At 46.5% G+C, this 24,878-nt stretch overlaps 1 protein-coding gene across 1 annotated transcript; it reads left to right on the top strand.

The window, feature by feature from the left end:
* The first annotated feature begins 1,487 nt into the window (after positions 1–1,487).
* Positions 1,488–24,878, top strand: rgl3a (ral guanine nucleotide dissociation stimulator-like 3a). Its single transcript, XM_088933028.1, has 17 exons — positions 1,488–1,685; positions 11,431–11,714; positions 12,311–12,367; positions 12,738–12,907; positions 13,206–13,339; positions 13,738–13,956; positions 14,251–14,354; positions 14,721–14,805; positions 16,839–16,910; positions 17,631–17,711; positions 18,240–18,272; positions 18,961–19,082; positions 19,666–19,761; positions 19,997–20,129; positions 20,301–20,537; positions 21,130–21,244; positions 21,573–24,878. The coding sequence occupies exons 1-17, from the start codon at positions 1,488–1,490 to the stop codon at positions 21,719–21,721; spliced, it is 2,289 nt and encodes a 762-aa protein (XP_088789154.1). The 3' UTR covers positions 21,722–24,878.

Here is a 24,878-nt window from a genome sequence, read left to right as displayed (position 1 = left end):
TCAGAAATGTCTTTCTCCTTGCTCCTTCTTAATGGAAACCTATGAGTGGTGCCATGATTTAACCGAATCAAAAACACACATGTACAGATAGTTACATGATAGGAAGACCATACGCTTTAGTCCTTCCTAAGAATTAATTAGTTATGAGTCACACATAGTCTTCTGCATGTGGCGTGCCATTCTGCAATTTCTTTCATTCGTTTTCAATTCCAAGAAGTCCAGCAGGTGAAAGTGAAACCCGCAGCTGGCGCAAAGACAAGGGCTCTGTTGCGGCACAGTGAAAATCCACATCTGAAAGACGGCAGAGGAACGAAAGGGGGAGAAAGAGAGGAGAGCACCAGCAACAAATACAGGTCATCTGCCCAAGGACTTCCTGCTTGTCTGCATGGGTCCGGACTGCTCTGAGAAGAAACATGCAGCGCCTGCACTGTTTTAGACATGGCCACATTTAAAACCGTCCTGTACAGCACACAGTTTAGATGCAAGGACTGTGGCGGTAGAACTGATGTTTTGTGCTTCCCTCTTTGAGCATTGACTGCCCCAGTAATGGGATCTTTATAGACTGCAGTGCCCCTGAGAAAATAATGCTGGTGACTGCAGTGTTTGAGAATCAACATAGGAGAGAGACAAATAATGCGACATCCAATCCCCATGTTTCATATAAGCCGAATGCATCATTTAATTATACACAAATAACTAAATTGAATAATTAGTCTTTTGAACTTTTGCCTTCTGGAAGACGTTTGCATTGTCCACAGCACAAGACAAATAGAAGGACATTTAGCTTTGTTTCAGAGGCCATCAGTCTGGCAAACGATGACTGTAAAGATATTTTATCAATATGATCTCTATTGGATAGAGCCCCCTCTTACATGTACACATACTTTAATACAATCTTAAATATTGCACACTCTTACTCTCATTATATACATATATTTCTTAGTAATGTCTTTTTATTTCGAACATGTTGTCTGTTGCACCATAAATTAGCTCCTTGGGATGAATAAAGTATTCTGAATTGAATTGAAAATCACGCAATTTGCAGGCTGAAGGAAACAGAAGAAGCCAGTGCAGAGGATCTGAAAAGGCCGGTGCATGACTGGCCCTGCTCTGCAGACCTGAGGCACACACCCCTTGTGTTCTGAGCTAAGAGGTTTTGATTCTTTCAAAGACAGCAGGGCTGAGGGTGTCAATCTCTTCCAGGTGCTTTACATGATGCCCAATTGTCCCAGCAGGTTCAATTCGCAAGTAATTCCAATGCTCTGAATAGACTCAGGTGGCTGATTTCAATTACAAATGGTGTTTTGCAGCCAAACTAAAAACAAAAAAACAGGGAGGAGATTTTTGAAGTTCTATTGTTTTCCAGTGCTGGAATGTGGTGAGTATCTGGGCGTGCTCGTCTGTCACAGCTGGGAGTGTGCTTGTAGTGATCTCTACAGATCGACACTCCACTGAGCCACTTCAAGCTGTAGCTCCATGTGTGAAGCATGAAGCTTGATGTGGATCCACTGCCCAGCCTTGTCCTTTTAGACAGGAGAAGGAGAAAAAAGTCCCTCCGGGCAGAGATGTTCGAGACGAGGAAACTATTCCCAGGCCAGCGCTGTCTGGACTTGGAGCTAGTAGACCTGGTGCCGGGAGTTTGGCTGAAGAGCTTCCAGTTTTTGGACACGGAGCGAGATGATGAGGTCAGTATGTTCCTTCTTCCTAGAGAGGCTACAGATGGGTAAAGGGGAGCTACTGGACTGTGAGTCCATTAGCTGGGAGACTAATTAAGGAGATTAGAAAGAGCAGGATTGAGAAGCTGAGGTGAAGGAAATCACTCACTTAAGCATTGTTCCTTTCCTGAATCGTTTGTCACGGTTTAATTACCAATTAAAAACTGGCAAATACTGTACAGTAGTCTTTCTAAGAAATTTGAGATCAAAATGTACCTTTATATGAATTCTACATTTTGCTCAGTGTATTTCTGCAGTTTATCCTTGATATCGATATAAATCTTGTTAATGAACCATGCTTTATAGTAATTTGCGCTGACTATATAGATCAAATTGAGAGCACTGATAAACTATTCAGTGGTTTTGTAATAGCAGAAAGAACGGGCAACTGATGAGTGCAATTTGTTGGCTGCCGTTTGTGATTTAGTGCCAGTGTTAATTTATCTAAGCTTTGATGGCTGATTTTGAGGGTTGGTGGGTATCTGAATGCAGTTTTAATATCCTAGCTGCTTAAACACAGTAAGGTTTGAAGTATTTTGACGTTGGCTACTGACCCATCATGTCCAGATGGTTTTGGAGCACGCTTGTAGTGCTTTATATGACTTAGTGATCATTTGCATTGGAGGTGCAGAACTCTGATCCCCAGGGGTCACTCTTTCATCCCCTTGGCCCTTGATTGATCAATCGATCTGCTTATTTGATTTATTGGAAACATATTTATCTACTGACATTTGAGCAAAGTGCATCTTTTAAATAAGGAGTCATCAGCCGAGATCCTGTACAATCCCAATTCAGTGTTTTTTTTTTCCTTCTGTGATGTGTCCGGTGTTGAGGAAACCTCCACAAATCATGCTGTAGTGTTCCTGTACAATAAAAAGACAGTGTTCAGCAGCATTAAAGATGCAATGATCTGATTGCTCTCTGATTTGTGTTTAGGCTGTTATTGTAATTCTCAGATCATTTTTTTAAATAATTTTATTCTAACTCTATATTTGCTTTGGCATCAGTTATGTCCAAATAGGCATATGACAAAAAAGACCCACTAATTCTCTGTGTTGTGAAAAAGATATTTCTGCTCCGGAGTATACAGAAGAGCAACCAGTTATTCCCAAGCCAAAAAGGAACCTGATTGAAGTATTCAAGGTCCTTAATTAATGAGGATAAAGACAAATGAATTGCATTATTCAGAATCAAAAGTCAGACTTGAACCAGACAGCACAAGTCGAAACAGAACGCAAGTGCATTTAAAACCGAGGACAGGAGGTGCCCCTTTACACAGAGGGTGGTGGGGGTCTGGAACATGTTGAACTGCCATGTTGTTGAAGCCGATACCCTGAATCCCTTCAGAAAGCAGCCAAATGCAGTCTGGGGTCAGTTCATTACTAGCAACCAAACTGACTTAATGTTTACCACTGTTCTGGCAAGCTCCTTGACTTTCCTTCTTTTTTTTTAAGTCTGTATTGATTAAATTAATACAAACCTCCTAGAACTTGGACAATCCTGCCTTTAGGAGAGTAAAGCTCCTTTAATTTGTCCTTAACAGATCAGGTGATGGTACAATGACACGATTCCCACACTTTTATTACTGGTGTTTTCGGGCAGTATTTTAAGTAGTCTCTCTTCTACCACGGTAGACTGCAATTGTTGATACATCCGGAGTTCTCTGTTTAAAGTCATAATAAATATTTTTGGGCAAGACGTTGACAATTCTCAGAGTCCACACCTGCTGTGCAGTTCTTAGTAAGCTAAGGTTTTGAGAATTTTTCTCCAAAGAGTCATTATTTATTTTCTTATGTACTTCTTGTGGTTTGTTGTGATGATTATTCCCGAGGAAAACAAACAGTGGACTTGTGGAATGACAGAGTCACGCAAGACGTTTGCTGACAGTCCTGGTGCCAAACTAGCGATGAAAAGCACTGACATGAGCAGGGGTCTCACAGGGGTGAAACCGGGGTGCTGCCAGATAGTTTTAGGGACCCCCTCCTCACAGGTCTGGCACTTAGACGCACATCGCTCAGGCATTTGGGACAGGGCAGGCTTGTGGCTCGCCTATAAATTGACACCGCATGTAAAGTGAATAGCAGTCTCTCAATGGATGATTATGTTTTAGCACCAGTAGGCACCAGGCTGGATTGTGATTTGAAAAAGATTAGAATATTTTATGTGTGGAAACTTTCGTGGACAAAAAAAAAGAGACTAAATCAACCCCGGTGTCCTGGGCAAATTTCCCACTGGCCCTTACCAATCATGGCCTCCTAATAATCCCCCTCTCTGAATTGGCTTCATCACTCTGCTCTCCTCCCCACTGATAGCTGATGTGTGGTGAGCGTTCTGGCGCACTATGGCTGCCGTCACATCATCCAGGTGGATGCTGCACACTGGTGGTGGTGGAGGGGAGTCCCCATTACCTGTAAAGCGCTTTGAGTGGAGTGTCCAGAAAAGCACTATATAAGTGTAAGCAATCATTATTATTATTAATTATGTAATTCTGCCCAGATCACAGCTTAATGTGTTTCAGTCCAGAGGCAACATGCAAGACCTGTCCTGTCTCAGAGTGGGGTGGGGTCAGCTGGAAAGTTAATCATCGTACCCCTTCTCCACCCTGGGGCTCACTAAGCCACCTACTTTGGCAACCAGTTCTAGTGCTTCAGCAAGAGGCTCAGGTCTCTATGAAGGAGTGGAGCTAGGAGGCTGTGCTACTTTTGGACATCAATACATGTAATCAACTATTCACACCAATTCTACATCAGTGAGAGATATTTTAATTAAATGCAGATTTGGTTTGCCGTTTTACTATTTTCATTTTTTTTATTTAACCAGTGAAAAACGCTTTGAAAGTCGTATACATGTAAATCGTGTATTAAAGTAACCGGGCTAGTGTTTTATCCTGCATTCCATTGTCTCTCTAGTAGTTGTAGTAGTTTTAGTCCACTCTTTCAACTCGGGTGTTTGAAATAAAGTTTTCCCAGTGGCGTCTAGCGGTGTCCTTGAAGGTGACGTTTACAATTTCTGACTGTCATCAGCCACGCTTCCTCCTTTAAAAAGTACAGTACGCTAAATGAAGATGCGTATAGCAGGATGCCCTCCCAGCACGGACTCGAATCGCGGGACAGGCCTAAAAAGGAGCCGCCCACAGGACAACCTCCCATCTGAATTATTCAGCGCGCCTTGGGCTTTATTTCTGAGTGGCGCAGCTCTCGCCGTGCAGGTGCTTTTGACGGCGCTAAGCGCAGGGCAGTAGCCTTGGAGCAGTTCCGTACTGTACTTCTAAAACAAAACTGATTTTCTGAATTCAGAAGCGCTCTCGACACGCTTTCGGTCGTTTGTAAGACATCTTTAGACGGAGCGATAACAAAAAAAAATATATAACAACGTCTTTCCATCATCCGATCTTTACTCCCTTATAAGACAGCCACGCACAAATATTCTTTTTTTTCTTTTTTCTTTCATCGATCGGATGGTAGTCTTAAATATCTAAAATGCACTAGTGCCTTAGTAGTCAATGCACCAGCTTACTCGCGTGTGAAATGTGAAAAGTGAAGCGAAGACGGAGTTCCAATTTTCGAAAAAAATGAGGAAATAAATCTGTTTAAACCTGGGATTGTAGTGTCCGCAAACCGATCTCTTTCCACCGTCGACCTACTGTGAACGCTAGGAAATATGGGCAAGGAGATAACGATGGTAAGTATTATGAATCACAGTATAGCGTGTTTATGTATTGTCGATTTTATTTTTTGAGTTTTTGGTGAAGTCGCGTCGGCAGCAGTCTTTTAAGCTTTCGTAAATCCATAATTTCAAGTAGTTATACAAGTTATACAAGGTTTGACGTCTATAATGATGATGTAGTAAACGTTCTGAGGAGCTCATTAATTCCCTTAAGGTGGCTCAGTGGCACACCGGTTAGCATTGCTGCCTTCCAGACCTGTCTGTGTGGAGTTTGTATGTTTCCCCTGTGTTCACGTGGCTTTCCTCCAGGTGCCCTGGTTTCCTCCCACAAGAAGATGGTGGTACGCTAATTGGCTTCTGGGAAAATTGGCCCTGGTGGGAATGTGTGTGTGTGTCTGCCCTGCGTTGGACTGGTGTCCCGCCCAGGGTGTACCCCGCCTTGCACCTGTTTCTTGTCGGGATAAACTCCAGCTCCCCCTCAGCCCTGTTCTGGATAAAGCTGTCAGAAAAAATGGATGGATGAATGGTTTTCCTTAGTCTTTGAAACTAGGCTTACAAATCACTTTAGAGATATTGTAAGATATGGATATACTGTATATAGATATTAAATATCTATATACAGTATATCCACTGAGTAGAGTTGTGGATATATGGGCGTTAATCGAACGGCCGCTCTGCGATGGCTTAATAACCGTGTGTCTCTTGGACGTGTGGAGAGGTTGTTCCAGTGCCCTTCTCTTAGCCTGTGACTGAAAGCCCGTGTCCTCCTGCCAGCGTGTTTGTGTGTTCTTGTGGTACGCCTGGAGCTCTCCTGCTGTCCTCCCGCAGTACCTGCGCAGGTGGTGATAGGAAAAGGGACAGAGGCACAGCTGAGTGCAGGTACTGAGGGCTCTGTGTGCAGCTGTGGTGGGGCGGCCTCGCACATGTACAGCGGAGAGGGTGGGTTGAGACTTGTTCCGTAGCCGTTCGGGGGAGAAATGGTTTCAAATGCTTTCATCTGCAGCCGGCTTCAGTTTGCCCAGAGAAGGGTCTGCTGTGGCCCTGGACAGTCACTGCAGGAGTCTGGCAGGTCCTTGCAGGTGGACGATCTTGCTTGGCAATCAGCTCAGCAGGTCACGCGCTCAAGTTGAGTCATGGGTTCTTGAAGTCTGGGTCAGAGCCCCGTGGGGATCATGAGCATCAGCCCGTTGGGTCCCAGCAAGGGGCCTCAGCAATCTGGGGGTGACTGCATGGGGCGGAGGGAGACATGACCCCCCACTTTCTCATCCTGTGTGTTTGCATCTGGGAGTGTTGTGGGGGTGCTACCATTCTTGATGGAGACCCCTCTGCCCAGAAATCTGGATCACGTGTACACTGTGTGTGTGTGTGTGTGTGTGTGTGTGTGTGTGTGTGTGTGTGTGTGAGAGAGAGATTTCTTTCAGTTCGGTTTCTAGAAAAGTTTAAGAACCGGTTAGGCTGTTTACATTTCTTTCGGGAGGAAAACGCCATCGCCCACCCCAAGGCCCCAGAACTCACAGCAAGCCCCCCTCCCCTCCCTTTGGCATGTCCGAACCCCTTGCATGCTGCAGGAGAAGACATTCTGTGCCGAAAATGATCGCAGCCGTTTTTTTCCCCAAGGTGCCTGGTCTCTCCTGAGTTAGTCCACTGGCTTGCCCAATCTGCAAATCTTTGTGTGGCCAGAAAAACTAAAACTGGCCCCGTTTCGAGCCCGATTGTCATTCAGTGCCTGTGCTGTGGTGCTGTCACAGCGGCAGGCGAGAGGGCTACGGATCCCAGCGCTGATCTAGGGTGTGACCATGGGGAACTGCTGCTTTATTGTGTGGGATCTTAGCAACAGACACCTGTCGCAGGAAACTGGCAGTAGTTATTTAGTTATCCTCCCCCTATTATTCAGAGCTGGAAATTGCTCACTGTCCCAAATGGGTAGAAAGGAAAAAAACGTCATTAAGTGTCGAGCTTTGGGAGTTGTGGCAGGGAACCTGTATCTCTCAGAAGAGATCTGATTTTTTTTCTTAACTTTCCTCTTTTTTGCTCAGTCTTTTAACTTTAAACGCACAATAGCTGAGACAGCAGAAAAGATGCCGGAGTCATCTTTTTTTTTTCTTTCCGTCCAGTTGCATTCAATGCAAAAGAAGGAAGACGGATTCCCTGGCTCAGATTGAGGAAGGATCTTGCACAAATGTGTTATGCATGACTTGATTTTTCACAGGGAGAGAGAAACTGGATCTTGTTTGCTGTGCGCCATTAATAGGCGCTGGGAAATGCAGGATTTATTTTCCTCCTGTATCTTTTCCTGAAATATAACGCACAAAGCCAGGTGCGATATTGTGCGAGACCCTTTATAAAACTACAAGAGAACTGCGTGTTCATGGCAAAAGTCCTTTTTATTTTAATCCGCTGCAGGTTTTTGAGGAAGCATTCAGTCTGGACGATTTCTGTATCTTTATTCCCAGCAGCTGGAAAAAATTGGTCTGCGTTTACGGAAGTGAGAGGGATAGCTTGATCGCTCTCTCTCCAGCACTGAAGATCATGAAAGAGTGTGTGTTCATGCATGGCCCTACTGCCCCGCTGCCCCGCTTGGGCTATCACGTAAAACCCGAGTTTACTGTACTTCAAAAAAGCCGAGCCTCTCTGAGGGGTCTGCCCACTCTTCCTCACTCTCCCGGCTCGTGGGCTATGTGTGGGGTTTGTGGCTGTGAGCTGAGACCTTCAAAACACACCAGATCTGGTGGGTGAAGGACACAAAACAATCTAATTTCTCTTCAGAAAAATGGGGGGAAACATTTGTGTGAATATTCATATTTAAATGTGCCCGAACAGAACCCACCTCTTTGAAGGGCATCATCTGCACAGGAGTCCTAAAAAAGCCTTTGATGAGTCAAGGCATCTCTTTTGCATGTGGGTGGACAGAGAAAATAGTTTCTTTTAAACACAAATGAGATGTAAAGTAGTCACGGCGATGGCTTCAGAACAGGCCTAGCTGGAACTGGACCGGGCCTGTCACTCAGTACCTGCCTCAAGTTAAAGACCATCAGCAGGTTAGGGCCACCAGGCTTCTGCCTGGGCCTAACAAACACATTTCTTCCTGCTCGGAAAATGGCTTACAATTCGACTTTCCGAGCCAGTCCCAGTACCTGACGGCCTGCAGGTGTTTCAGTGTGAAACCAGATTCACGTCGCCAGTCTGGTGAGCAGATCTTTATCAATCTTCACCTCTCTCGCGAAACCTGATGCTGCGGGTTTTTTTTTTGTAAAGCCGAGAGACTTTTGTTTTCGCTGCGGAGTTTCCACTCGCAGCTGAGTTTTCTTTCCGTCAGCTGGCCCCCGAAGCGTGAAAGAACCCACCCTTCTTTTCCCTTCCTCAAGACCGTCAGCCGGTAAGATAGGTGAACCGTTGTGGAAGAAAGGAAGACGATTCTGGCAAAGGTACTGTATCTGTGTCCTGATAGGAGAAACCCTGGCGCTCTTAGTTTCCTGACCCAAGGGCAGTTGGGCCCGCAATGATTTTAAGTAATCCAGGGAAAGACCAGGAAGTATTTTTTCCAACTTGTCAAGAACTCCTATGGTTTCTCCCTGAGAGCCCACGACCTCCATGAGGTTGCGCGACATTACAATAAGGAGGCCCTGGATTGTTTTCTGTGGGATATTCTGCTTGGAAAATGACAGGGATCTGAATACAGCCTGCGCTCTGTGCAGGCGTCTGTTGTCTGAGCCACAGCGACGCAGGTCTTGATCTAAAACCGTGCCTCTTAACCTCTGAGCTCAAGTGATCTTCTATACAGCTCACATCAGCCTGCGGCCATCTGGTTGGAGACTGTGTGTGCGGCTTGGCCGCCAGAAGAGAATTTCTGTTTTTTTGTCAAGCAAATGCATTACTAAGCAGGCCCTGATGTAAACAAGGCAGCGCCACAGTGAGGGTCTCGTTTGAAAACGTCCCCTGGCTGTGATAAGGATGTGTGATGAAATAAAATGCATTAAAGAGGCTGAGTGGTTCGTCCCTGTCAGTCAGACTCTGTAGATCAATACTAAGCCTATTATTTCATCCAAGACTGGTTGGCTGGCTGTCTAGCAAGTAATGTCATTGAAGGACTTGGAGCACGCCGGTTTTTAAGAAAAATCTGATTCCCACCTGTCACCCCCATCAGTGGCCCTGTGCTATTCTTTTTCAGACATAAAATCTGCTGAGTGCTGGGTTGTCCCGAGTACACCTAAGCCAAGGAGCTCTGTGTATTAATAAAACTCCTGAAATGCAATTAAAAAAAAAAAAAGATTGCTGGCGTACAGTGACCTATTTTGGAGGTGAAAATCAATAGCTGGCATGTAGTTGCAAAATGCTGCTTGTTGGGCTGCAGAATTTGATGGTAACCCTGTTGCCTCGTTTATTGATGGCAGCCAGTGCGCTTTAAAGTTTGGTTTGGTTTCTTTGTACCTGGTGCAAGAGTTGCAAGCCACTAGCAAGTATTGTATGGGAAAAATAGAAGGTTTTTTGAAGCTTAATTTGAATGAGCTTTTAACCCCTGCTTTAAAGACTCCAGATTGTCTTACAGGTTTTTTTGTGAGGTTAAAGGGATGTTCCTGTAAAGTCCCTGAGGAGCTGATGTCCCTGTTGTGATCACTTCGCACTATATACTGTGCAGGACAAGACCATAGACACAACACATTCTTGTCTTCGCACAGACTTTTAACATTGCTGGGCTATGCATTGTAATGTATTATGTATAATATCCTGCGGTCTTTCCTTACGTGTTAGTAGCACTTGAGGGTGTTAAATTAACATTTACTAAGATATTAAGGACAGATTACTTATCAATGACTTGGTATTGGAGTATATGGCAGCCTGATTTAGTTGCAAATAATTCCTAATGGTGCCTAGATTTAACTCACCTTGTTTTTAGCCTTTGTAATGTAACCAAGGGTTTTTGAAACGCAGTACAGTCCCACTCCGTATGGAAGAGTGAGCTGAGTTTATTTGACTTCATCGTGCGTGTGTGTACAGCGAAACCAGGGAGTATGAGTTTGTATTGGCTACAAAGCACTCAGCCATGCTTTCATGTCCTTTCGAAGGTCACGCGGTGACGTGCGGACTTCTTGTTTATCGTCTTGCTTATCAGCACCTGCAGTCTAGCGAGCCTGTGAGGGAAACAAGGGTGGGGTGTACTGAGGAGTGGGCCAACCACAGGTCACAAGTGGAAGCTGTGTGCAAGTGTCCTGAAATCTTCCCAGCAACTCTGTTTTGTTCCTTTTGCTTCCTGTACACGGCCTCCAGAGGTTTTTTCTTCGTTCCTCTTCCACCTGTCACTCTGCCTACAGCAGAGTGGTCCCGGGTTCTGGAGATCCCCAGTCCTGCCGGTCTGGGAAGAACCCGTGTGCTTCTGAGGGGCGGGTCTTCTGATTCTAGCCTCTGCTAAGCTTTAGTTTTTCTTTCAAGGTAATAGACTCCGGAAATCTTTCTTCCTCTCTGCAATTTCGTTCCAAGGCAATAGAATAACTTTCTGATCTTCTGAGATGCTGCTGTGCTGAATTCTTTATGGGTGGTTTGTTTGTATTGTTGTGTTGAACTCTGCTGTCGAATATATTTCCCCCAGGGGCTAGTAAGGCTTAAAGCTCGAATTGAATTAATGGAGCCAATCGCAGTTTTCAGGCAGCTGTCTGTTTAATGAGGCTCACTTAGTGTGCAGTGTGACTGAGTCGCCCATTCTCCTGTTGTTCCTGCATAATACATAATAAAGCCCCAATTCTGTTCTTCTGCCTAGGGAACTAGATTCCGCTTTTCCAAATTTAAAAGACTTTGATCCATCTTTAGGAATACATTGATTCCCAGGAACACCACTGGGAAATTAAAGAGACCCCCCTTTGCATGTAGGATTGTGGGAGTCTGGGACCACGTCCCGGGCCATGCGGTTGAAGCTGACTTTGTGGCAACCTTTTGGGACCAGACTGAATGGAATTCTGGGATTATTAAGCGACTGGCCATCAACCCGAGCAGAGCAGGGTCCGGTGGCTTCCTCTTCTCTTTAACTGTTCATGTTCTTTCTCTGTCCTTCTCCCAGAACCCGGTCCAGGAGTGGGGGGAAGAGGTGGAGGACGGGGCGATCTACGGGATCACTCTGAGGAGGGAGCCGGTACAGCCCCCAGAGGATGGGGAGGCCCAGTCCGCCTTCTGCTTCGTCCAGTACAGGACCTACAAGGTGCGGCGGCTCAAGGCGGCCACTCTGGACAAACTGACCTCTCGGCTGCTGGAGCCCGGCGACGACCCCGACTTCGCCAAGATCTTCCTGGCCACCTACCGCGCCTTCACCGACACCAGCACGCTCATCGACCTGCTCCTGCGCAGGTGGAGCCACTCCCCCCTCCTCTTTGAGCTCTAACTGATCTCTCTGTGCGGAGCCCTGCTTTGATAAAACTAAACTTCCTCGAATGTATCATACCGTGGCCCTGTTGTACTATGAACGTAAAAGCAGAAAGATCTGGCTTTCTTCCTGCATGATCCTTAGAAAATGGTAAAAACAGAGTAAAGTGAGGAACGTTCGCCTTTTAGTGGGAAATGGCAGAGTGGGTGATAGGAATTTTGGGAAAAGACCACGGGAATCAGGCTCTGACCCTCTTCAGTTTGTCCAATGAACGTCTCCTAGAACCTCCAGGATCAAATTCTCTATCTTTTGTTTATGTGGGAATGGTGGCCTATTTTGAAAGGGTGGATGCTTGCTTGTTTTGTGGATTAAACCGGCTTGTGGAATGCTCCACTGTTGGACCGCTCTGCTATTTTAAGGCAAGGGTTGGCCCAGCCGGACAATGGCAGGACCCTCTGCCATGCCCAGCAGGGTATGGATGGTAATAGATGATAGTCTTGTCAAGCTACCCTCAGTACTGGCAGAAAAACACCCCTGGACACTTGGGGAAGTGACCGCTTTTGTTGTTGTTGTTTTTCAGAGATGACCCCATCACTGATGTGGACAGCAACGTCTGCCACGTTCTTCCGAACAAGAGGTGAGGGAAAGGGTCAGTCTTTGAGGGCCTGCTTTGATCTTTCCTCCACATGCTCCCCGTTTCCAGCTGCAGCAGAAATCTGTGATCCACTCTTGAGCAAACTGCGGAAGATGTAGCACGGAGCTTTTGTGTCACACTGGAGCGGAATTAACTCCTAATTGAAACAATATCATTATATAGGCTCAAAGATGCAATTCTTGGTTGGGATGATGAAGAAAACAATGTTAAAGTGTTACTTTTTGTTTTGGGAGGATTTTGAGGAAGACAAAGGCGCAGTTCTGTAGTGAACCTGTTGTTTAACCTCTGTGAAACCCCTTCAAGCTTGTGCATCTCATCTCTCCCTCCCTTTCTCCTCCTTTCTTTTCCTCAGCACTCTGATCCCGCTCATCCAGATGTGGCTGGAGGAGTATGCAGAGGATTTCCGGGATCCCCCTCACTACTCTTGCCTGAAGGTGCTGCGGGGACGCCTGCGCAAGCGTCTGTGCTACCGCCGCCTATCCCAGCGTGCCGAGACTCTGCTGAAGAAGTTTCAGGATGCAGGTACGCCCATGGGTCACCCTGGAAACCTTATCCCCGCCCCCTAGGTAATCGCCCTGGAAACCTTAGCCTCACCCCAAGGGTCGCCCTGGAGACCTTAGCCCCTCCCAAGGGTCACCCTGGAAACCTAAGCCCCGCCCCCTAGGTGATCGCCCTGGAAACCTTAGCCTCACCCCATGGGTCGCCCTGGAGACCTTAGCCCCACCCAAGGGTCACCCTGGAAACCTTAGCTGCTGTGCATTGTGATCATCTTCCCACTGTTCATCCCTCACCCACCCTTCTTCCTGCTTCTCATCGGCAGAGAAAAATGGCAGACAGCAGGCCGCCCTTGGCTCTGGTAAAGGTGACTCGGAACAGGACTGCATTAAGGTGGTACGGGACTTCCTGGACTTCCCTTCCACAGACATTGCAGAGCAGCTCACCCTGCTGGACGCGGTAAGTCTCAGTCACTCTCCGGTTGTGACAGCTTGTGGTTGTCCAGGTACTGTATTGCAATTGGAGCTACAGCCTGGTCAGGAATGGCAAGAAACCCAGGCCTTCACCTTCAGGGATACTGCCCACATTGAGGAAACAAATGATTTTTGTAGATTTTATTCATTTTCTATGTTTATGGCTTTGTGGGAGGAAGAGATCTTCCACTTTCCTTTCTTTGATGGCCTGCAGCTAATCTAAGCGCCATACAGCTCCAAAAAGAGCACAAATCCCTCTGAGATCTATTCAGGTCCATGCCCTTACTGTCTTCAGGTGCTACAGCGTTGGCCCTTGGCATGATCTTGGCGTCCGTTTTGAATTGGACTGTAATGCCTCTGTCTCTCCCTGTCTGATGCCTGCAGGGGCTGTTCATGAAGGTGCTGCCATTCCAGTGCATGGGCTGCATCTGGTCCCAGCGCGACAAGAAGGAGAACAAGCACCTGGCGCCCACCATCCGCGCCACCATCGCCCAGTTCAATATGGTCACCAACTGCGTCATCAGCACCCTGCTGTGCCAGCCGTCCTCCCAGCGGCCCTGCGACCGCGCCAGGGTCGTCGAGAAGTGGATCAAGGTGGCGCAGGTCAGTCTGCTCCCAGAGAACCGCCAAAAAAAAACAGACAAACTTTGGCCCCATTCTAGCATGACCCTGTACACAGTGGTTAAAGACATTGAGGCTGTGATGTACAGAAATCTGCCATCACAGCTTATCCTCCTAGACATATTGAGCTGAGTCGCAATCAGTGAAGTCTTTAGATCTTAAACCCACAATCCTCCAACACCAGAGATCTCCACCTCCGAACAAGGGCTTTGGCCCCTCCCCTCTCCCCATCCAGTGGGCGTTTAATGGAGGTCCTTCCTGTTCTCTGTGTTGCAGGAGTGCAAACAGCTGAAGAACTTCTCCTCCCTGCGTGCAATCCTCTCTGCTCTGCAGTCCAATGCCGTCTATAGGCTGAAGAAAACCTGGGCATCTGTCTCTAGGTAGCACACCAACCTGTTCCCTCAGCCTACAACAATGCTCCATTGAGAAACCAGTTTCCTGGTCTTTGTTAAACCGGTGGTAATTTTAAAGTTTCCACCTCTGGGTTTGTGAATTCTGCCTCCCATGTGATTCCTTTGTTCTTGATTGGATTTTCAGTCGGCAGACAAAGGGGTTGTATTTTTGTTGTCTGTGAAATGGTCAAATTCCGTTTGCCTATGGATTGAAAATGGTTGAGTCCAGTCTCCTCGCTTTTATGTGATGTGAGGACTCTGGATCCCATTTCCACCTGTAAATATGCACCTCACTGCTACATGGACAGCGATTGCTGAAGACCTCATGTTTTTATGTTGATTTTTCTCTTCCAGAGAGAGCGTGACAGCCTTTGAACAGCTGTGCCAGACCTTTCCCGATGAGAACTGTGCCCTGAGCAGCCGAGAGATCCTTATGGAGGTAAAGAACTTCCTCTAATCTGCTTCGGTCAGCAGTGATAAGGAGGTGTTGTGGCTCATGCAGGCTACTTAGGTTCTTGAGATTCCCAGTCCAAATCAATCAATCAAACAATGAATCGCGCTTTTCAATATAGCATTCTTGAGGCACTTTACCTAAATTATACAATAATTACCTTCATTTGTCATCTCTTTTTTTATAACATTTGTTCAGTTTGTATCATGCCTCTTAAAGGCTGAAATACATGCAAACTGAGGCATGCTTTCAAAAAAATGAGGAACACAATTGTTGGAAGACAATTACTTAAAGGGGAACTGCAACTTTTTTTTATATTTCACGGTGAGAAAGAATCACGATGAGTGCATTTCAAACCACAATGAAAGAAAGATGGACACAGTAATGTGTAAAACTTCCAGTTTACATCACAAAATAGACAAAATTTCCATCATTGTCTGCGATTCAGAACGAGGCAACAAAACATCCAGTAAGGTGAAGCAGCCCTGTGATATTGTGAACAAGTAGGCTTGTGAACCCATCTCTATTAATCCAATAGAAATAGAAACTTGTAAACTCTACATGGAGATCACATTGGAACATTTCTGCAGTGAAATGACTGCCATACAGCCTGTACTTACTTGCTCATTCATCGCATTACATTAGTCATTACAGTGACTAGTGAGCAGGAAGGGCCACTTCGTGTCACAATCTGTGTGAACTCTTGCTCCTGCCCATAGTGAGACCAGTGGTTTGTGACAACATGGCGACTTACAGTAGTTTGGCAAAGTTCATGATTTTGTGCTTATTTTTGGAATTTGTCAAATTTAGAGATACCATCAATTCTTTTTTTACTAACCAGATTTTATAACCAGTCTAGAAAATTGGGAATACAGTTCTCCTTTGATGTAAAACAATCTCCTGCTTAATGAATCAAAATTAACATCACAATTTGTTCAAGGCCTGGAGAAACACAAGGAAGTGAGTCCCTGCCTTGTAATTGTCAGTGCTGCTTTGAGGTGTTTCCACTCTGAGTTTCTCTCTCCAGCCCTGCTGTTCTGTGTTCACGGAGCACAATGACCCTTAAGTGTTCTCTCAGAAACTCTGAGCTCCACAGTGTTCCCAAGACCTTCCTTAGTAAACACCCTGAGTGCTGAAGTGCAAATTGAACCCAGGGAGTGTTACCTAACAGCCCGGAAACAACTGGCACCTTTACCAGTAAAGGTGCAATTTGAGGCCAGTAAACAGCAATTTGAAAGTACAGTCAACTGGGAAAAGTGATCCCAAAAAAGGACTATATGTTTATAAGTGTTAAATCTCTGGGCTGCTTTTTTAACATTTTAACACACCGTACAGCATGCAAGGACAGGAGCACGTTTAATAATTAACCCCCAAGCGCTGGTGCCTGGGATTCTATAGAGAAGGGAAATGTGGTGTAAATCCTGTCCTGTAATCAGCGCTGGTGTTTGCTGATCAGGTCCTACAAGCCGCTGTTTATTCTGGGTTCATACAAGTATGATGGAGAGAAAACAAATAGCGAAGTGTCAATACCATTAAAAGGCCAATGGAAAGCTGAAAAGGTAGCTCTTGGCAGCTTTTTAGTTTTTTATGGCTTTTGAGCCTCATTCTGTACACATATATTTTCATTCAATATTTGTGAATGAAGTCTTGTAATTACTGGTTTCATTGCCCCTAACAAGCAGATAAAAAGTCTGGCACCTGCCACCAAAGTTAAGCTGATGTCACAGCCCAGATGGGATCAAAGTTTTGACCCCCCCCTGCCAGACTCTAGCCCTCTATAAGGGTTGAATGAATGAGTCTCTGACAATCCAGGCTACTGTAGGGTTTGTGATTCATGATGGGGAGGTACAGAGGCCAGTGGTTTGACTGTAGCAATGAAGATGATGAGACTTATCTGGTCAAGTATGGTTTTGTTTGCAGGACCATACCCATCTGTAGGTTTTACTGGGGCGATCTGGGAACTGTCCCACCTTGTAGAAGTTCTGGTGTGTGACTGTGGTTTCTCTCTGCTCTCTACACAGGATGGCAGCACTCCAAACGACGACGGCTCCTGCCCCAAATCTCCCAAGCACTGCCCCGTTGCCCAACAGACGGTAGGTCCCACAGGAAGGTCCTCCTGGCTCGAAGAGCCAATATGGACTTCAGGGCTAGAGTTCGGAGCAGGGCATTGGTGTGGATCTGGAGAAACTGATGGGACAGTACTAGGGGAATAACAGGAGGAAGGCCATAAAAAGGGACTGCAAAACAAAGGTTGGGGAAGAAGTCCCTGGGTTCAGTGATGAGATTTATTTCAGGAGAAGTCACGGCAGAGAAGTGGCAGTGAAATAGGTGATTTTTTCACACAAATGAGCAAATTAGTTTTCTTCCCCCACACTTAAAATGGCGTCAGTGTTCCAGTCATAGCTTAGTGTCTTTATTTTGCTTTGCAGAAAGGCGCCAAGCGAATAAGACTTTGTGTGACCAATATTTTCTTCCCGTCTGTCATACAGACAGGGGCAGAGTATGAGGGGCACCCCCACCTCATATTGGGGCAGAGCCGTGGCTCTGTGGCTAAGGATCTACGCCCATGGCTGGAAGGTTGCCAGTTCAAATCCCATGGCCGGCAGAGGAATCCTACTCCGTTGTTCCCCTGAGCAAGGCCCTTAACCCTAGCTGCTCCAGGGGTGCCGTATAAATGGCTGACCCTGCGCTCTGACCCCAAGCTTCTCTCCCTGTCTGTGTGTCTCATGGAGAGCAAGCTGGGGTATGTGAAAAGACAAATTCCTAATGCAAGAAATTGTATATGGTTAATAAAGTGATCTTATCTTATACAGAGCAGAGGCAGTGTCCCATACCTGGGTACTTTCCTCACTGTGCTGACCATGCTGGACACCGCCCTGCCTGACACAGTGGAGGTGAGTGGACAGACCGACCGCTGACCGCTGACGGACACTGGCTTGTGCGTTACTCTGATATGCTGCCATCTCAGTTTTCTGACTTGGGTAGAAGCGTGCTGGGGGAAAATGTGCTCACAACCAGCATACCAAGCACAGCCTCATTTAACTGCCAAAGCAGGATTTCAGTGAGATGGCATTTGGGAAGCTGCACAGTTTTTCTTTCTTTGCTGGATTGAAGTGAATAAGTATATCCTTAATTTACCGATTGTAAGAAAACCACAGAGAAATGCCAAATATTGTCACTTGTTCTGTAGCGCCCCTGCACAGCTACAACAACAAGTACTTTGGCAGGCCCATCTGTCAAGAAACCCCTGGTTGAGGTCCTTGAATCAATTAGCCACTAAAAAATGGCCTGCTCTCATTTGTGATTAATTAGAATGTGGTCTGCGTTGGGCTCAGAACATGACAGCAGTTTTCTTGGGCTCGGTGGTGCTAAGGACTCACTCTTCTTGCCTCTCAACCTGCGTTTCTCTCTTTTTCCTCCAGGGGGGGCTCATCAACTTTGAGAAGAGGAGAAGGGTGAGTGTTACTTTATGTCACTCTGCAGTTATTTTACCCAGTAAACCCAGAGTTAGGGGAGAGCACTTACATTTACTTTGGTTATTAAAAGGGAAAATATTGCTGCTGACCTGTAATTATGCCCATGAAAGAGTTATATTTCCATCCTCATTAATTTATTGGGCTGACATATTTATTACTTTGCAAGTGACTCATATTTATACATGTTGAGGCAATTTTACTGTAGTATCTTGCCTGGAAGTACAATCCCAATTCCCTGCCTCGAATGTAAACATTCAACACTGCTCCATAATACAGCTCTCAAATATTTGTCTACTAGTTTTATGGGGAAAATGATTAAATGGTTCTCGTGCCTCTTTCTAGGTGTCAGCTTTAGCTTCTGTGTTGGTTTCTGTAAGGTTGCCAGTGACAAACTGTAATTATTTCACGTAAAGCTCGCTGCTCATTATTTGAACCTGTGCAGACCATGGTACCTTTTAGATTTAGTAAAATGAAACTTGTTTTATTTTTGGGGATGTACAAAGGAACAAAAAGTAAATGGTTAACAAGCATGTGGAGAAGCTGTGGTTTATCCATAGAAATGTCTCTGAGTGTCATGGAAAGCCATTTTGCTCAGAATTGAGAGGTACTGTATCTCGTGTGGCAGGTGCCCATGTAAAAGTCTTGCTGGCATTCCCTCTCTCCCTAGGAGTTTGAGGTTCTGTCTGAGATCAGGCAGCTGCAGGCCGCCTGCTCCCAGTACAGCCTGAGTCATCATCCCTGCGTCTCCACCTGGCTGCAGAGCCACAGGCCGCTGACCGACCAGGAGAGGTGAGGAGCTTTGGGTGCCGGTGGGGGGAGGACAGACATCCATGGTTCACAGGCGCTTGACACGGCTCTAAGACCACCTTTGTTGGAGTCTCTGTGGTACTTTGTGGAGTCCAACCGAACTTCTTCGTGACCTGATAGCAATGTCGTATCCGAAGACAAACACTGGCATCGCTTGGCATAGATCCCGAGCAGTTAGAAACGCAGGTTTTGTTTCCACCCTCCTGGCAGAGAAAATAAGGATCTGGGAACAAGTGCGCTGCAGTCAGAGACCCGCAGCTTCCAGCGTCTCTAACAGGAAGTGAGGGTCAGGCCACATGGGTGAAAATGGGGGAAGGAGTGACGAAGGCCAGGACAGGGGTACATTCTTAACTGATTTATACTTAGTTGGGCACAGTAGAGGGATTCACCTTCCAAATTCATTTAAGAGTGTTCCCCAAGTCCTAAACAATTGATAACTCAAGCATGCCTATCCATTCTTGTTGGAGTCTCTGTGGTACTTTGGGGACCTAATGAAGGTGTACCCTGTAATTCTAGAGGAGTTTTCCCTCCTTTGGTGGCTGACCTTTGAACTCTGTGTCCCTAGCTATGACTTGTCATGTCAACTGGAGCCCCCGGTGGACACCTGCCCTGGGTCCCCCAGCATCAGGAGCCACCGTCTTCTGGCCAAGAAGCTGACCTCGTGAGTGTCCCGGGAGAGATGCAAAACACAAATTATGTTTTTTGGTGTTAGGAAAAAACAACTTTTTAAGTGGAGAAATGTGTTCTTCCAATATACGACTTGTTGGCCATAGAGTTCCCGATTCAGGGACTATTCCGGGATTTAAAAATCAGTGATGTACGCATCGAAAAGAGAAGCTATTGTCTCATACCGGAGTCTCACACTCTGGGTAACCTCATTTTCCTGCTGACAATAGGCTGCTCACCGTGACTGACGGATCCAGTGGGAAAACTCTCCCTGACCAGATCAGCGTGTCCTCGTCGGGATCCAGTGGATCGGAAATAGAGGATGTCTCCTCTCCCCACTCCCCTTTGCAAGGCAAATGCAAGGTACCGACCAAACAACTTTTATAACTTTTACAGAGGGGAGCTAAGGCTGGTCATGGAGGGCTAGATCCTGCAGCTTCTGGGAAATCTGCTGTGATCAAGAAGTACGATCCTGGAGAAATCAGCTGGTGATCCCCTTCTAGGATGTGACCTGGCCCTACTTGCCTCTTGCAGCCCCTGTCCAGCTCCTGCCAGGATGTGGCCGAGGAGGTCTTCTCCCCCACGGGCTCCTCCAGCTCCTCCAGCTCCTGCAACTCCCAGCCCGACCTGCCCTCCGCCCCCGCGCACCTGCACCACCGGCGCTCCATCTCCATGAACTCCCTGCCCGTCTACAACCGGCAGGTGGCCGACTGCTGTGTGATCCGGGTCAGCGTGGAGTGTGGGAACGGGAACGTCTACAAGAGCATCCTGGTGAGTGCGGACACCCCGAGCTTGTGCTCCGTCAGCGAGGGGGCAGCTTGTGGCTTGTGTTACACATGGAAGATCAGACATGGGCCAGATCCAGCAAGGGGGGGTCCCGAGAGGGGGAAGAACAGTCCTCCTTGTTTCGTCTGTGCATGGCGTTACTGTCACAGCGGGCCGTTTTTCCTGTACATTGAATCTCGGACTTCCAGCTGCAGAAACGTCTGGTTTTATTGCCATTGCTATGGGTGATTGGGACACATCCATCTCCTGAAGCGCGCAGCAGAGGGATGAGCGATTAAGTAGATTCCATCGTTAAATGGGCTGGTGGATGGAGTGAATTGGGCTCCTCACGTTTTGCTTTGGAATTTAGCATGCTCGGATTTTAACCTATATAACCTATATATAATAAAGTGCTTCTGTGGGCGATTTTTGGAAATTCCTTCAAGAGGTCCCCACCTAAAGCAGTCTTGTAGGGGTTATTGTTTTGTTACCGGCACAAGGAGTGAGAATGGGGGCGTGGCATGTAGTCCTGGGGGCGTGTCCGGCTGTGTTTAGTAACAGCTCATTTTCTTTCTCCCCGTTTCCATCTCCCGTGCAGCTGACCAGCCAGGACAAGACGGCCCAGGTGGTGCAGCGAGCCCTGGAGAAGCACAACCTGGAGAGCAGCAGTTGCCAGGACTTCTCGCTCAGCCAGGTCCTCTCCCAGGACAGAGGTGAGCTGCAGTGTAGAGTCGGTACCACGAGTGTCAGAAACCTCCCCTCTAGGCCACTTCCGTAGAGATCCTGCTACCTCCTTTACTTGTTAGTAGAGCTTATCTTTGTACTTTCCTCACTTGTAGGCAAGATCAGCTGTTTCTTATTTTGACTAGCCTTTACTGATCTGAAGCAGAAGAAAATTAAATTGTAGCAACAGATTTATCCTGTTGGGATCTAGGAGTGTGTCAGGGGTTATCGCTCTTCTGTTTGACTGCTATCGTTTGCTTGCTCCGCAGTGTCAGTCCTTTCACTTGTCGCTCTGCTTTCCCCCGTGTCCCCGTGCAGAACTGGTCATCCCTGACAAGGCCAATGTCTTCTACGCCATGTGCACCTCCGCCAACTACGACTTCATCCTGCGCCAGAAGTGGCGGGGCAACAGGGCGCTGCTAGCATCCCCCTCCAGCATGGGTTCCCCGAGCCGGCCTGCCAGATAACAGGTTTTCGGCATGGCGCCATCTGCTGGAGAAGGGGAGCACTGACAACCGCAGTGGGAGGGATCGCAGCAGAATGTACTAGAGACCGAGGTGCTCCTGCCTCTTGCATGTTGAAATTAATGACTGATGACAGAAGAAGATGATTTATGTTCAGTCTGACTGATCATGGCAGTAGAACAACTTCAGCTACCTGAAAAGAACTGTTACAGACTTCTTCAAGCTATGAAGCACTTTATGTAGATGACCTGTCTTGGTGCAGTGAAATACATTGCGCTCGTATTTTCACTCCTATTCAACAAAAAAGCTATGGAAATGAATTCCAACGGGATCCTGTGCAATATTGACAGCATAGCAGAACGCTGAGGAGCTCATTTGACTTGTATCATCATCGTCCACAAAGAGTGACGGTTTAGTTCTGCAAAGCAAGAGCCTCTGGGTACAGCGCAGCAGCCAGACACCTCCAGAGGGGGTGGAGTGTAAGGCACTGGGCTACGAGAGACCTGAATCCCTGCATTTGTGCCCGACCCAGAGGAAAAGCAGCTGGGCGTCCTGCAGCACAGAAGAGAAACGGCCCACTTGGAAGGACTTGTGGAAAGGCAGAGTTTCTCGGTAGGGTCTGCAGTGTCCAAAAAGAGCTTTTTTTGAGCTCGTTAAATAACCCTCAATTTAAAACTACAAAACAACTTGTCCTCTGTAGCACATAGATATTTAATTTAGTCGCAGCCGCTGTGCAGTCTTGGTGAGCCCTGACACTATGCTCATGTTTCTCATGGACTCTTAAAAGCCCTTACTGGGAAGCACTAGAAGGAGAAGGATTGTGTTGAAATGCACTTGGCTTTCTGGGGCACAGAGACTGTCAGAGGTGCAGCACCAGTGATGGAGTTATAACGTGAGCGTTACTGAGGTTTATTGTCCAGCAGGTTCTTTGTGTAATTTTACCTGGGAAATATCGGTACTTTTAAAGAACTTGGGAGCTGCTAGATTGCAATGAGAGACGTTTGTTGTGAGGAAGAGCCAAGAATGTTCCAGTTTTCCCTTTTCTCCTCTGTGGCTCCCATCACATGCATCCATCATATTAAAGGATGGAAGGACGGGGGCAATGCCCATATGGGCAAAGGAAAGGAAAGCGGACTTTTTAAATACCTGTTCGTTGCATTTCAGTGTTAATTGTCCCAGTGGATAGAGATGATTTCGACAACGCTGCAGTCCTGGGCCCTGTCTGAGACCACCTGTAGCTCGACCCTAGTAGCTCTGGATCACATTCAGAAGCTTACTGTTATTCTCAGAACCTGGTCACCTGTTTCTAAAGACCAAGGTGTAGGTCAGTCAAGCAAGTAATTATTTAATCTGGTCCATGGGGACTGGGATTGAAGGCCTTTTGTTTCCAAATGATTTCTAAATTCCTCCTTTTAAGAAACCAGCTGCTACGTTTATTGCAATTAAATTGTTCTAGGTGTTTGGAAAGTGCTGATTTAACCGTGGTCTATGAAACCTGCTAGATTTGATGCTCCATGGGACAGGACATTCCCTCACTCTTATTGGAGTTGGTCAGAAGAAAGCCTGGGAGTTGGGGGACAGTGTCCTTTGGGTGTTCTTCGTGATCGAACCCTGTGTCCAAGTGAGAGAGGCCTGGGCAGCAGGAGATCGCAATGAGCCCGAGCAGGGAGTGTCAGAAAGGGCAAAGGGGGAAGGTATACGCTCTAAACGTTCAAAATGCCTAGAAATTCCAAAGGACTCAAAAAAGTGCAGTGTTACCACAGAGACAGGCATGGCAGTCCGCTTTCCTTTACAACGATGGCAGACGTGGAGAATTTATAAAACACATGCTCTGGAATATATAAAACGTCCTCCGAAAGCACTAAGCACCATCTTTAAGAGACACAAACCAGTGGTTAAACCATGAGGCGGTGAGCTAATGAACAGCAAGGCAGGCCCATGCAGTCAGGTACCTTTGTAAGGAAACAAGCTTTCCTGATTGGAATAAGCGTCAGTTTAGATGCATGCCGTTCCCTTGGGACACACACCCTATTCTTTCTAAATTTAGCAAAGTGTGGGTTACAATTACTGCCTCCAGCAGGGTTTCTGCTTGCAATTGGAGACGGAGATGACATCACAGCCTGTTGGAGTTTCAGTGTGGATTCCTGCCTGTGTCACAATGACCCATTTTTTGTTCCCCGCTGGTATTGTATTACAGCCAATCCTGGAACACATGCTCTTTTCACAGCTCTACAATACCCTGACGTCACCCTCCCCGGCCAGGTGATGTCATTCCCTTCTAAATACAGCGTTTTTTTTCTTCACAGGAGGGGGCAAATGTCAATTCTTATGAGCGGCTTTTTTTCGGTTCTCTTTGTGATCAAAATGCAAAAACCCCCTCGCAGTATTCATCCTTGATCCGCAGGTGGATTTGGAGTGTGCTTTACAATTTGCAAACGAGATCAAAATGCTGTGCTCCAAGCCGACCGTGGAAGGGGGTCTGTTTTTGTACTGCGAGTAGTCGTGAAGAGGCTGTGATCAAGACCTGTCGCTGCTTTTCGGAGGAGGAGGAGGAGTTTCAGAGGACAAACTCTGAGCTGGCACACGGGCAGGATTTTAAGATTCTCCTACAAACACCACGCAGAGAGTGGGTCCGGAACTAGCAGGTGCTCAGAACTAAAAGCCTAGCTCTGCGTTAAGAGACACTGCACTTTTAGACGCACGTAGTTCCTGATACTATTGAGTCAAATGTACTTCCTCCTGCTTGGACTGAACAGAGGAAGTTTAGAGATTTAACTTTCCAAACCCATATGCTAACACCAAGTTACAGTATTTGTATTTTAGCGGGCAATGAAGGATATTTGTGTTTGTTTGTGTCTGAATTTATGTGTGTAAGGTCTGTGTTCATCAGGGACATTGGATACAAGAGCAGGCAGCACCTGAACTCTGGAATAATTGATTCAATTAAGGATGTGAATAGTCGACCTTCTCTTTCAACAAAGAATGTTAGAATTATTTGGATTCTTTGACGAGACCCTCCTTGAGTTCTTGTCCAATGTCAAATGTACATTTGTGTTTTTATAGAACCATTGAACTTAATTTAAGCACTTGTCTGATTGTTTTATCCATGTATTTATTGATGCTAAGGATGTAAGAAATTAATAAATGTATTAGTTCCCTA

The sequence above is a fragment of the Atractosteus spatula genome, chromosome 14 (genome assembly GCF_055471065.1).
Source record: "Atractosteus spatula isolate fAtrSpa1 chromosome 14, fAtrSpa1.hap1, whole genome shotgun sequence".
In the NCBI taxonomy this organism is placed as follows: domain Eukaryota; kingdom Metazoa; phylum Chordata; class Actinopteri; order Semionotiformes; family Lepisosteidae; genus Atractosteus; species Atractosteus spatula.
Note: the sequence above shows the minus strand (reverse complement) of the source record. Positions and strands in the feature narration are given on the sequence as shown.

Bases quoted from the DNA above. Each gene is read 5' to 3' on its own strand.
- rgl3a (XM_088933028.1), top strand. From the start codon at position 1,488: ATGAAGCTTGATGTGGATCCACTGCCCAGCCTTGTCCTTTTAGACAGG. The intron at 11,715-12,310 runs GTGGAGCCACTC...GTTGTTTTTCAG, and splicing joins ATCGACCTGCTCCTGCGCAG to AGATGACCCCATCACTGATG. The intron at 14,355-14,720 runs GTAGCACACCAA...TTTCTCTTCCAG, and splicing joins ACCTGGGCATCTGTCTCTAG to AGAGAGCGTGACAGCCTTTG.